Genomic DNA, 14616 nt, shown 5'->3' on the forward strand with positions numbered 1-14616 from the left:
CTGGAGAGAACAAATTTGGGTGAACACTGCAATCACAGCGGCTGACATCCAGCTAGAAATTACCTGTAGCGTCGTTTAGCTCCAACCCTGGAGAAACGAAACAGTCAATTAGTTAACTGTTCTTGCGAGAACTGAGAGGGCATTATATTATGCACGCTGCTCCAGCCACGCACGTGTATATAGCCATATTCTAAGACTAGGGATGAGTACAGGTTTTCTCGCATAACGAGAAACATAGGGAGAGTTTATACTGAAAAATGTCAGCAAAGGTTTTGATTAGTTTTATAGGAATTTCAGAGGGGAAAGCGGCCTAGCAGACGACAGCTCATCACAATTTAAGGTAAATATCGCGTGCAGAGGCGTAAACTTGTTGGTTCACCGGCTTGTGTCCATTGTAAACTCGAGCGGCCTTGGGTAATCTTTTGCTCAATTTGTCACATAACTAACCATCCACTGTAGATTTGATTGTCATCCTAAAAACAGTTCCGAACTTTGAAGCAGAAACGGATGATTTATGGTAGTACTGACCAACATCATAACGAAATCGTAAGAATAATTTTGTAAAGAAACGTCTAGTTAAACTTTAACATTGTCGTGTTTAGGATAATTTAACTTTCTGTAAGTTAATATTTAATATTGTTGTATTGAGGACTATTTCACTTTTGATGTTGATGAGATGCGTTATTCTGACAACTGTTTTAACGTTGTCACATGGTAAACTGTGTAAAAGCGTGTATTTCTGTGCTAATATTGAGGAATTAAACATGTCATTTCAACTTACACGGTTGTCCTCAGTCATAGAATAAGAAAAACCGAACATTTCACCTTACAATGTCTTCTACGTGCTTCAATTGTTTCGTCAGGCAATGTGTACACGAGGGCTAGTCAAGAGGTTAAACTATCACCTGGAGAAAATAAAGTTGTGTATTTGCAGATTTATGCCTGCAGTACTGGTAGATATTAAAATACCAGCGCCACAGCACTGCAGCACGCCCCCAGAGGGACCAAGATAGGTTAATCTAGCGGCGCAGCCCGTTGGTAAAGTGGAGATGGGCTTCGTCAGTTTATTTTTGACTCCTCCGGCGGCGTGCTACGGTACTGTGGTGCAGGGAATTTGAAATCTGCCAGGACTTTAGGCATGAATCTGCAATTACGTAACATTACATTTTCCCGGTGATATTTAAAATCTTACGACCAACCCTCGTATGTTTCCCGCATGAGACGTTCTGCCATCCCGGGTTTATCATGTCCGTGTCGTACGTGACGCTTGTGCTCTCTTAGCCGTGTACTTGTAGGTCGCCCCTTGTCTGTGCTATGTAAATCGCTCCATATACTCAGCTGATCCCGAAAACTCCCGTCGCTTGCAGCGTATCTACGAATCATTGATGGACCCCAGTAGGGCTCTAATTTAGTGTTGCTCCAATGGATCGACAGAATGCCCACCCAACGAAAAAATTTCCGATGGGTAGTGCTTTCCTACACGTATGGTAAAAGATTAGTACATCGTTGGTCTACCTCCTCATCCCTATCACTGTTGTTCTTAGTGGACATGATTTTATTGTTGGTTCCTTCGTTGTGCCCATGTCCATTACCTCTGAAGGTTTGGAGTTCTGACTTGACGGTGCCAGCATCGTAGGTTCGGTGGGTCCTCTTGAGCACAGCATGCAATGTGAAACTGATTTTTGTGTCAGGCAGGTCGTGGTACATAGTGTGTAAAAATCTAACGGTGCTGACTAACTTCTTGTAGACGGTTTGGCCAGGGTTAGCAGCTGGCAATCTGTACATGTCTACGTCGATGAAGGCAAGCATACGGTTCTTTTTTGATTGCATTGTTAGTTTAAGGTCCCGTCGATAGCTAGGTCATTAGAGATGGAACCCAATCTCGGATTGGGGTGTGAAGAGAAGCTAGCTGTACCGTTTTCAGAGGAACTGGCCGGGCATTTGTCTCAAGCGATTTAAGGAAATCACGGAAAATCTAACCCTGCATGTCTGAACAGGAATTTGAACCACTGCACTCCCGGATACGAATCCAGTGCCTGACTACTGCCGTTTCCACGTCGCTCAGTGTGTGTACGCTTAGATGCTGTGCATTGAAATACTGGCGGACTTTGCGGAGTTCTGTTTCACCCCTACGGTCAGAGGACGAATTTTATCGTCAACATGGCGAAATCAGCGTAATGACTGCAGCACTGCAGAATCAAGTGCCGGTTATTTATACGCTTCCACGAAGAGGTCTGCTGCAAATGGTGAAAGGAAGGATCACGTTGCTACACCATCTGTCTCCTCATCACACAGGCCTATTAGTAATAAGCGGATGTACGCACATCATACGGGGTCTTAAGTTTCACTTACATTGGTTTTATACAGCTGCTGTCTACCGAATACTGTAATACAGGGCTCTTCAAAAAGAAGGAACAGATTTCGGATATTTATTGCTTCCAAAATACAAAAGATAGAAACACTATTTCCATCGTTCCTGAAAAGAGAAAAGTTCAAATTTTTACTCATCCAATTGTCCAAACGGTGGCTCATTTCCTGCTCGTTATCGAATTCACAGCTTCAACAATATGATGTTGCAGACTTTCAAGAGTGTCAGATACAGGCGGGATAAAAACGCGATCTATTTGGTAACCCCACAGATAAAAGTCACAAGGTGTGAGGTCTGGAGACCTGAGAGGTCACCGGCAATGAAGTTCATCCTATGCCCCTGTCTTCCAATCCAACGTCCTGGAATGGTGTCATTCAGGTAACGTTGGACACGCTTAGAGAAAGAGCATTCACTTGTCAGTTATCGGTTACCTCGTGGCCAACACAAATGGTTGCATGGAAAATGTGTTATTGTTGACAGAAAAAGGAGTTTATTGTGCTGTGACCTCACGTAACAATTTAAAATATGCTTAAGGCGCGGAAGGAGGTTGCAGTCTTTCCGTTGCAAAACAGGTTTTCTGCCTTGAAAATTAATTATCCTCCTCCGTTGTTTTTCAATGAAAACGCAGCCGCAACATCGTGCTTGCGCTTCAGCTGTCACTACATATCCCCGCACTCTGCCTTAGCAGCATCCCACCGCGTTATATAAGATGTGGGTCTGAAGTGTGTAAATCATATGTATAGTTACTTTGAGTTGCAAAGAGCCTCCCCCCCCCCCCCTGACCCTGATCGTACTCAGCATGCTCTCCGAAGTTTTAGATGGCCTAATTGTGCTGAAACGGGCAATTACAATAAAAAACATGATTTAGGCTGTTTTTTCCTTAGAATTATGATACAAGGTCACTGTTATCTCGTTCGACACAGTGTCATATTCCTGTATATGTATACAAACAATCACTTCGTGCGACGCCAGACATTGGCAACCGACATACAAGCTAGAGGTATTCAAGGCTGAAAATTATATTCTCTGAAAAAAAAAGTCCTGTGACAGCACGGACTGTTGCGCAAAACCTGCAGCGTGTTATTACATGGCATGCTATTTACGCTGCCAAGGAACGAAGTTACTGATTTGCTGTGAAAATGTGAGCTATGTTTCCTTGAAATTATGTTAAAAAGATTTCAGAAATATGTTGACCGATAGATAGATAAATTCTTTACTCGATTTTCTAATCTACAATGAGTAAACTGACCTTTTGAGGTAGGTTACATAAACATGTGATCTCATGCTAGTACAGGAATTCATGAAATTACAATAGCGTAAATTGCTCCCCCCTCCCCTTCTCTCTCACTCTCTCTCTATTTAGCCGTGACAGATTCCTTCTGCAGTCAGTCGCGAATGTTGCAGTCTGCGAGCCTAGCAGTATATGTTCGTCCGATGAGGTATAGATAGTATCGCAGATCTCTGTGCTAAATATAGGGTTGTTCGGAGCCCCAAAACAAAATCAGCGTTCACTACTCCGTAATCTAAAGCATAGGTACGAATTACTGCAGAATGCTCCACCGAATTACAGTGGAGGCTGTCGGGATGTAACATCGGCCAGCTATCAACCTTGGGTCAGTGTGCACGCTAAAAAACAACAGCAGCAAGGCGCTACCCCAAGAATATGCAGACTTCAAAGGACCATCGTTTAACTTTCATACGCAAGTACGTTTCGCATGTGCTTTCATGAGGTTATCTCCCACACAGGGAAACCGATGCTTTCCCTAACTCACGAATTCAAATGGCTGGATGCGTCCTTCAGCAGGCAAAAGATCGAATCCTTTCCTACATACTTCTCCATCTGAAGTAGTACCCGATATCGACAAAGCAGTGTGGACACCGACTGTGAGCTAGCCAGCAACTGGAGAGAACGTGACGAAGTCAAGGCTACCCGCCAAGTTGGTATTTACGCACTACTAGCGAGAAGACACGAACTTATCACTACTTCACGTAATTAACTATCTTCAAATGACAAAATGCCGCCGGCCAGAGTGGCCGTGCGGTTCTAGGCGGTACAGTCTGGAACCGCGCGACCGCTACGGTCGCAGGTTCGAATCCTGCCTCGGGAATGGATGTGTGTGATGTCCTTAGGTTAGTTAGGTTTAAGTAGTTCTAAGTTCTAGGGCACTGATGACCTCAGAAGTTAAGTACCACAGTGCTCGGAGCCATTTTTGAACAAAATGCCTCCAAAACTGGCTGATTTTGTAACGTTTTTTGAGTTACTACGGAATTTCATCTTTCTGTTAGTATTCGTCAACGTATAAACTTCGTGTTTCGCCGTTACTATGACTGTCTTTTGGAAAATCTCTCTGGTTCTTGATTATTCCTCTGAGCAATTATGGTTTTCAAAATGATTACTTATTTTTTTACATCATGTAATTTGCACAAAGCTACGTGCTGACAGAACCAACTTCATTTCAAGTATTTCAAAATGGCTAACAGCCGAACATGCGGTATCATAAACAAATGTTAAAAATTCTGCCCGTTGTGAAAACATGTTTCCAGTCAGAAAATTCAAAGCGGTTAAGGCCTGCAAGCAACAAAAAAGTAGTTATTCTGTTATACTTTTGTGAAGTGTTTAAATTAGATAAGGAGAAGAAAAAATCGACGATATAGATAATAAAGATCGAGTGTTCCTCATAAAAGTGTCTGCCCGATCAGCATTACACAAGGTGATTCAGGGGCCCCTACCGATGTCGTTTCATGCAACCCGCAATGTTACATTTATCCTTCAAAACTCATGCGCGAGATTTTCATATTTTCTTGCAGGCTACGTGGAAGATATTAGTCCTACAGAAAAAAGTGAACACGACATTTTTGTAGGAAACTGAATGCAGTTCAGTTTTGTACTGGGATACATTTCCACTTTTCTTTCCGCTTGTGTTGGTTCTGTTGACACAACATGTAAATCAAAGTAGTCGAAGTTCCTTCAAATCTCTATTCATATCAAACACGACAAAACTGTGTTATACACAGCTTATATTTATGTCCTCATCAAGTAGTGGAGAACAAAGGTCTGTGAAAAACTCTCGATTTCTTAGCAAGAATGCTGAAAGTACATTACACATAACTTCCAGCTCTAACCGATAATAGTTTGGCTCCATCTTCAATTAATTCTTACAAAGCAATGAAATGTTGAACACTGTTCAGTCTGAGTTTCTTCCACATGCACCATTATCAATGAACGTGGATCTGTACTGGGGATCATATATGGCTTGCAACAATATGGAGAACAATTTTTATAATTGTAATAAAGCGACTCACTGTCAGCTGGCTTAATTACACTTAGTGGTTGCCATACAGCTAGGGAAATTGCTTGTCCTTCCAAAGGCTGTGCCAGATTCCAGGGCCAGCCGGAGTGGTCGAGCGGTTCTAGGCGCTACAGTCTGAAGCCGCGCGACCGCTACGGTCGCAAGTTCTAATCCTGCCTCGGGCATGGACGTGTGTGATGTCCTTAGGTTAGTTAGGTTTAAGTTGTTCTAAGTTCTAGGGGATTGATGACCTCAGAAGTAAGTCCCATAGTGTTCAGAGGCATTTGAACCATTTTGAACCAGATTCCAGATGTTGGCCTACAACTAGAAGAGAGAAGCAGACAGTTATCAGGCACTACTATGTAGCTTGAAAGACTTATCGCTATTAGGTATAGCTCATAGACCAGCTCCATGTTGTAGGTTAAGATCTGTCGTCGTGTTTATAACTCCAACACATCTTAAAACGACAAGAAGCTTTTCCTGTGCTTTTCCAAGCCTATAATTACACAAAAATACTGAACGTTACAGGTATAGGAGAATCGCACAAAACTTCAGCATCGATTTTCGTGGAAACCAAGAGCCTTCGCATGAAAAGCCGCTAGCCAGATGATCAGGACAGGCCTCTCTAAAACATACCTAAGAATAATCAAAATACGTACTTAACAGCTCTGACGGACCTGTTGAAAAAAGTCTAACTATACTTTATAACAATATCAGTCAATGTTACGATGGATGTGAGTGTACGTTAGTTCTTACATTAATGTGAGAGCAAGCTTCTCATTTGCTGGACTGCAAGGTCGCATAGTGTCATTTGTTCCCTGCACAGCAGGCTGACCCACAGAAAAAGAAGTTCGTCGAAAGATTCCCGTAACATTCAAAAATACAGAAAAAAAATGAAATCAAATGAGACATTTGCAACCGTTCTTTCGATGATGTGGGAACCAGTTTCGATGACAATAAACCATATTCTGGTCTTAACTGACTCTGAGGAGGTGAACCCCAATTCCATCAGTGGCCAACATCTATGAACTGGCTTCCATAGACTAGTCTAAAAGTGATGTTGTGCCTCGTAGTTGATGGTTTCAGACACAACATCGCTTACGGAGTAGTCTACGGAAGCCAGTTCATTGAAGTTGGTCAACGATAGAATCGTGTATACGATTGTAATTCACTCCCTCAGTGTAGGTTAAGGCCTGGAGACGGTGTACCGAGTCAGTGAACCTGGTCGCTATATAATAAATAACATCGGAAGGACTGCTGCAGGTGCTTCATTTCATTACGTAAGTGAGTGCCCAAAGTCCCACAAACCTTCAATCTGAAGGACTGACATACAAATACAGAAAAATTGTCACCCTGTTGAAGGTCGTCATACAATGTATGAAACAAACCCTTAGATTCTTCCATCTAGAAACGTATGCACACAAAATTTCCTTTTAATTTTCCTCTTTTTGGTTTCCTTCTTCAGTAAGAGAGACGTCGTCCTCATCAGACTCCCTGACGAAACTGGAACACAGCGGTGCAATAGTTGGCACAACAGTACCAGCCACACCAGAGCTGCTCACCTTGACAAACGCTGCGCCTCTTCGAGCTTAGGGCGTTGACCGTGCTGGGTATAGTTTGATGTTGAATGTTACTCTGGCGTATTTTAATGTGTTGTACGCTGGCGCAGTGCCAAACCCCACACAAGGATTTCATTTTTCTCTTTTTCCTACGCACTTCATGCCTGAAAAAGGTGTGCCTGAAATTGCCATGGTTGTAAGAAGAAGATTTTGAGGGAGCCATTGTGTGACATATGAGATGCTTTGTAATTACAATTTGTCTGTGGTGTAGGTTTGAAAATGCCCAAGGGGCGAAATTAGCTAATAGACAAATGATAAAATAAAATCGTTATTTCAAAACAAAAACAACGCACACAGGAAGATGAATTGCTTTTGAACTGTGATTTGCTATTTGTTGAGAGGAACATAAATACATTGTTTACAATCTTAAATCATAAAAAAATCCAAATTCAAAATAGTTACCTTAACGACATAAAATGCAGTTATGCGAAATAGTTTGTTGATTTCAGTGTATTTCATGGTCTGCGTGGTACATGTTAAATAATTAATGTGTTTCTGGCAGTTATTATCTGGTTGGGGATGGAACGTTGTAACTTTTTCTTTAGATTCCCTAAAGTTGTCCCGTCTAGTTCAGGGTCCGCTTCTTACAGGATTTGGCAACTTTCGAATTTTTATTACTTTACAATGTGGCTGAATGCCCTTCCTGAGTCGATGGTCCGTGGGAAATCGTGTGCGCTATCTGTCTGTGGATCTTGTAAACTTCGTATTATAATTGCTTGTATACCGTATACTCTGAGGCGGACTCAGGGGACAAGAACTGGCAACTGCCTAAATGAGATTAGGAAACTGCCTAAAAATCACACTCTTGCAGGTCGTTGTACCAGCTGACCATCGTTAATCTGCCGCGATTCTTTTTCTTTTTTTGTGTCTTAAGGTATAAGAACAGTTAAATGTTGTAACTTAATACTCGTAATTAATAGTGTAGCTATACTTATGCAATATCTGCTATCACACGACGATGACAAAACGTCGAAAACCACGTGAAGCGATGTACGACTATACTGGTTGCCAACAGAGTACCGTTCTGGCAGCTGGAGATATTTTCATGGTACAGAGCAGGGTCCTAGATACAGCCTTCAACATATCTCACGATGAACGCTACAGTAACCTAATGACCTCTGATGTGTATCCGGTTGTTCGCCTACAGCATCCTCCAAACGACCTATACTTTTAATAAGACAATGTACAGTCACAACTCTTTCTAATGAGTCAAGATGTGAACAAAATCTTCTCAGTTTACAAGCCTCATTACTTCGAATAAAATACTCGAGTTTTCAATAGCTTGCTTCACCATTGTCATTAGGAGATCAGGGCTTTGCATACCGAACGAAAGTGAAGACGGATGCTTGACGTTTCTAGAGAGCTGCGATTCACACTTTCAAAGGCGGTGGCAGCCTCTTGCGCCACCTGACGTCTCTGGTAAAACAGCGAGGCCCAGCATATGACACTGAAGGTCTTACAAGTGCCAGGAGCAGTCCCTGTGGGGTGCGAGTAACTACTCCCGACGTGTTTAATAATTCTTAAGTGCATGTTTAAATGCATACAAGCTCTCGACAGAACACAATGGAGTTACGACCTTTAGTGGATACATTTTCCTTGACATATTGATTTCCCGTGAGCCCTGCGCAGAGTCAAGCGTTGGCGTAGGATGGAGGACAAAGCGACTATTGTGACGTCACCAGTTCGTTGTGGGGCCCGTATTTCTCATGAGCCACGTGCCACTGGAAGATTGCAAACGGTACTATCTCATCTGTATAAGTGGAACACCATGACAACACCAGCACTCAATGGCTTTTTACACCTGATGACGATGACAAAAGCGCCTAGAACCGCTCGGCCACTACAGCCGGCGATGTCCCTATAGCCCCAAACATTTTCTACGTAATGGAGATCGGGTGTTTTAGTGGGTTAGTCGAGTTGTGGTACTGTGCCTGAGCGTTTGTCAAAACAAGAAACGTATGTGTGCATTCCTGTGAACACGTGGCTGGGGAGACGAGTGTCTCCACGGCATATCCATCATGAAGATGTAGAGGAAAGGACAACATTTGGATACCAAGAATGTTGGAATAAATATCTAGGCTATAATCTGAATAAATAAGCACAGTTCACGCACAAAACATCACAAACCACCTCAGCTACACACATTATGCGTTAGAAACGTCATTGGGCCGTCGGTGCACTCGGCGCCTTGCGTTATTTTAAAGACACAAAATTTAATTTCGTAGAACTACACTATACACCTCCTGTCAGTTAGTGCCGACTTTGTGTATATTTGGTCCCTCGTTGAAACCGTACAGCTTTATTTGTCGCTGTTGGTAATGACCTTTCGCGAGGCACCCGAGTGCAAATGCCCATTGCAAGCAGTGTCCTCCACAATGAGCGATCGGAAACTCGAAATAGGCCTGAATTTACGGATAGCAAAAATTTCCGTCAGATTAGATCACTTCGGGCTGTTCCTGTTGATAACTTAATTGACGTAGTGGTCGTGGCCACTCCCAAACACGAAGGTTGCTTTGTGACATACAGTCATGTTTTCAAGTCCATAGATCTTGCTGCGCTGATTCCATACAGCTGACTCCATTGCCATGACTTATGTCTTACGGCATCCCCGGTACCTATCATACGGGGTGGTTACAGTTGAACTTTCGGTGCTGAGGAGGGCCCATATGGCAATGAGTGATCATAGACAATGTAACTTTGTGGAAACATTTGTAACGACATGCGGAAGAAAAATAGCAAAAAAGACATTGAAAGAAACACATTTTAAATTCCACATGAGGGAGGGTAAAATCTGTTAATTGCGTGCCTTGTGCACGTTCTAGATTACAAACGTTGCTCCCTGTGACGACCATCTGGATCGACGACAGCCTGGAGCAGCACTGCAACGCTCTACTGCTGCCCGAAACAACGATGGACCGTGGAATGTTCAGCTGTCGTGACACAGCAGCTCATGAGCTGCTTGAAAATCTCACGTTGCGTCGAGCATTCTCAGCCATGCCTACAGTAACTTTTCAGTAATTTGTGGCGCAATTTCCCTGGATCTGTTCCCTAATCACCAGTTAATCCGAAATTCCAAATCAAATTCTCCAATCGCCGTGCGGTAATAGAACCTCTCCATATTCCTTTAAAGCTTCGACATTCGCGAAGGGGAGCAGCACTTCTGGTCTTGTTTCGATGAAACAGCTTCAAGAGCAAAGCCCTTCTCACCTTGTCCAGCCCCATTCTGACTGTCCACAAGTGTAGTGCAGACTGTTGCTTGTATTTCAACCCTACGTCGCCATACCATTATTGGCTCCTAACGTCAAGTCATGACACAAAATTAACAACGCAAATTCTGAAGTACACTGCCTGAAAAGTTGCCTAGTCGTCCACAATACCTCAAGTAGCGAAAGTTCAGTTATAACCACCCTCTACATCATGCACAGTGCCCCAAATGTGACTAGTGTGCTCTTTTAAAAGGAGTGGCAATTATTTTGTCCACCGTTCTTACATGTTCCAGATTTCATTTGTATCTGTTGGCTGGTTGCTGAGTACCTAGGTGCTCGCACAGGTAAAGGACGCGATACAAGTCGGTCACGTGACCGGCATGTGGACCGCAAAGAAGCTGGGAGTTAAACTCCACTTCTCTTCAGACAGTTTCGCAGAAACTAACGACGATTGTTGCGTTAGTGTCCATTTATAAAGTCTACTGTATCCAGAATAACAGAGGGAGTATATTTATGTGGTGTCCAGGTGGGAGCTATGATTGCTGGGCCTACGCTCCCATGCGTTAGTTTGACATGGTTGTGATCCCTGATGACTGACCCGATCGCCACACATTCACGTTCTCATAATTATTTGGTGGTACCTGAAGATGAAGCTTTAAGCTTCGTGGAACAAATTAAGAAAATTACAAGGAAATGAAGTGGATTTATATTCTATGTATAACTTTAGCAGGGGGCTGCATCGTATTGTTTTGGCCCACGAGAAACACGGGCCCGACCACGAACTTGTGACGTCGCACCAGCCAGCATGTCCGTCACACTTCGGCAACTCTCGGCTCCGACAGGGTCCGCGAGAAATCTACATCTACATCTACATGGATACTCTGCAAATCATATTTAAGTGCCTGGCAGAGGGTTCATCGAACCACCTTCACAATTCTCTATTATTCCAATCTCGTATAGCGAGTGGAAAGAGTGAACACATATGTCTTTCCGTTCGAGCTCTGACTTTCCTTATTTTATCGTGGTGATCGCTCCTCCCTATGTAGGTCGGTGTCACCAAAATATTTCGCATTCGGAGGAGAAAGTTGGTGATTGGAATTTCGTGAGAAGATTCCGTCGCAACGAAAAACGCCTTTCTTTTTTAATGACGTCCAGCTCAAATCTTGTATCATTTCTGTGACAATCTCTCTCATATTTCGCGATAACAGAAAACGTGCTGACTTTCTTTGAGCGTTTTCGGTGTACTCCATCAGTCCTTTCTGGTAAGGATCCCACACCGCGCAGCAGTATTCTAAAAGAGGACGGACAAGTTTAGTGCAGGCAGTCTCCTTAATACGTCTGTTACATTTTCTAAGTGTCCTACCAATAAAACGCAGTCTTTGGTTAGCCTTCCCCACAACATTTTCTGTGTGTTCCTTCCAATTTAAGTTGTTCATAATTGTAATACCTAGCTATTTAGTTGAATTTACTGCTTTTAGATTAGACTGATTTACTGTGTAACAGAAGTTTAACGAGTTCCTTTTAGCACTCATGTGGATGACCTCACACTTTTCGATATTTAGGGTTAATTGCCACTTTTCGCACAATTCAGATATCTTTTCTAAGTCGTTTTGCAGTTTGTTTTGAGCTTCTGATGACTTCATTAGCCGATAAACGACAGCGTCATCTGCGAACAACCGCAGACAGCTGCTCAGATTGTCTCCCAAATCGTTTATATAGATAATGAAAGCAAAGGGCCTAAGCACTACCTTGGGAAACGTCAGAATTCACTTCTGTTTTACTCGATGACTTTCCGTCAATTACTATGAACTGTGACCTCTCTGTCAGGAAATCACACATCAAAACTGAGACGATATTTCATAAGCACGCAATTTCACTACGAGCCGCATGTGTGGTACCGTGTCAAAAGGCTTCCGGAAAGTATGTAATTGAGAAGGCGCCCAATACTGGTCTTAAATTCGTTGTGTCCCATAGACAGATTGTATGTATTTAAACGCCCAGTCGAGAATTACCATATTCGCTCCACTCCGAAAATTCTGTTGGCACTCGTAAGACTTGCAGTGTCACATGCTGTGATGTACGCACCATGGTCTCTTTCTCGTGGGCCTCTGTTTTGGCTACACTAGCGGCGTGATACGGTACTGTGGCGCGGGGAGCTCAACATGCACCAGGACTGTAGATACATATGTGTTAACAAACAAATATTAGCTATATTAAAAAACTAGAAACCCGCCTCGATTGCGAAAAAAGCACCTAGTGTTAACCTAGGTTTCGGCGTAGATAACTACATCTTCTTCAGAACAATAAAACCCACCAGTGCCTAAGAAGACCTTTGTCAATGATTAAAAGAACACCATAGCTATACATTTATAAACGAAAAAAGGGGAACACAAACAGTACATATCTACAAAGTCTAAACCACTACTTAACTTAATGGTGTACGCTCCACCTCACACCGGCCTGTGTACGATGGGCCATGACCCGCCATAAACTTGTGGGTTTTATTGTTCTGAAGAAGGTGTAGTTATCTAGGCCGAAACCTAGGTTAACACTAGGTGCTTTTTTCGCAATCGAGGCGGGTTTATAGTTTTTTCATATATTAACCAACGATTGCTGACGCGCTGCGATGTTGAAGGTTCTTAAATATTAGCTACGTAATGTTATATTTTCGAGATGATTAGAAAAACTATACGCCTACTCCTTGTACAGTGGTGTTCTATGCAAGCGATTTGAGCTGATTACTTGTATTCGGCCTTGGTCGTGTCAGCCTGTTTAGTTTGAATTTCTCCGTTCCCTAGTCCCTGATATCAGATACACACTTTTTTTTGTAGAGAACCATGAACGAAAAGGCTTGATAAAATGCGTGGATTGTTTGAAAATCTCTTGCAAGTGTTTTAGCGCAGCAATTTGTTCCCACACAGTATCTAACGCGTAGTTGTTACCTGCGTGGAAGAACCTTTACCTCAACGCAGAAAAAGATGCGCTTTCTCCGGACATCTAGGCGAAACTCGTTCCAGCAGCCGCGTCCTGGAGAGGGGGCCCCTACTGGAGTGGGGGTGGGCCCAGATACCTCTGAGAGCGGCGCGCCGCTGCTGCCAGCACAGCGGCTGGAGTTGCAGGCCTGAGGATACCGACAGCACACCGGCCGCACAATGGGCGCCTCCGCTTCTACTGAGTGAGTACCTCATCTGGAACTCTGCTTCATTCCGTCAATCGCCGAAGCGATTGCTGCTTCCGATTCTCCGCAACTACTTCTGTGCTGTTCCACAAACTATGAAACAGCCCACTATTTCCAGAACAAATCTTCCGTGTGGATTGTAAGGGGTACCACAACCGATAGTGTCGATAGTGGTGTGTTGTGGTGCGTAATCATTCCGCACCGCAGGTTCTCTTACCGCTACAAGTGTACACCAGGATCGCTCTGATCCTGAAGTTTTTTGTTTGTTACTGTGCATGCGCCATTGCACATACACAGCTCGCTGCCACCAATGTACATTCAGCATTGAGTGAGACCTAGTAGAGGACGGACGATCGCAGTTGTGAGACGTTGTTGTTTAATCAATTTGACACAAATATATTTCGAAGGGTCACTGTGACCATGGAGTACACATTGCGTCACAGTTCTTTCGCTGAGTCTGAAGTTCTCCTACGTCAAAATGGTACGTAGGAATGACATTTTACTAACGGAAGATGCTATAAAGGAAGCACTGTCAGAAGAATTCAGACGTGAACTGATGAATATCATTCTGAAGCTGACAGTCCTCCGGCAGTTACGGAAAATGACGAAACGGATCGGTCTGCCAAATATTCAACAGCGATAAATAAAATACAGTCGTCCACGTTAACTGCTCCTAATAGAAGAGGCGTGTCAGTTACCGATAACATTGTAGTCTACATCCGAAGAGGGCAACGGCCTTGCCGCAGTGGATACACCGGTTCCCGTGAGATCACCGAAGTTAAGCGCTGTCGGGAGTGGCCGGCACTTGGATGGGTGACCATCCAGCCGCCATGCGCTGTTGCCATTTTTCGGGGTGCACTCAGCCTCGTGATGCCAAATGAGCAGCTATTCGACTGAACAGTAGCGGCTCCGGTCAAAGAAAACCATCATAACGACCAGGAGAGCGGTGTGCTGA

At 43.5% G+C, this 14616-nt stretch overlaps 1 protein-coding gene across 2 annotated transcripts in view; it reads left to right on the forward strand.

Moving 5' to 3' along the window:
* The first annotated feature begins 13545 nt into the window (after nucleotides 1-13545).
* The window catches only part of LOC126101063 (xanthine dehydrogenase-like), a 265749-nt gene continuing 264678 nt past the window's right edge, over nucleotides 13546-14616 (forward strand). For both annotated transcript variants that reach the window (XM_049911738.1, XM_049911737.1), the window contains exon 1: nucleotides 13546-13658. In XM_049911738.1, coding sequence (XP_049767695.1) covers nucleotides 13636-13658 — 23 coding nt within the window. In that variant the 5' untranslated portion in view covers nucleotides 13546-13635. The remainder of the gene's footprint in view (nucleotides 13659-14616) is intronic.

Source organism: Schistocerca cancellata, chromosome 9, assembly GCF_023864275.1.
Source record: "Schistocerca cancellata isolate TAMUIC-IGC-003103 chromosome 9, iqSchCanc2.1, whole genome shotgun sequence".
Lineage (NCBI taxonomy): Eukaryota > Metazoa > Arthropoda > Insecta > Orthoptera > Acrididae > Schistocerca > Schistocerca cancellata.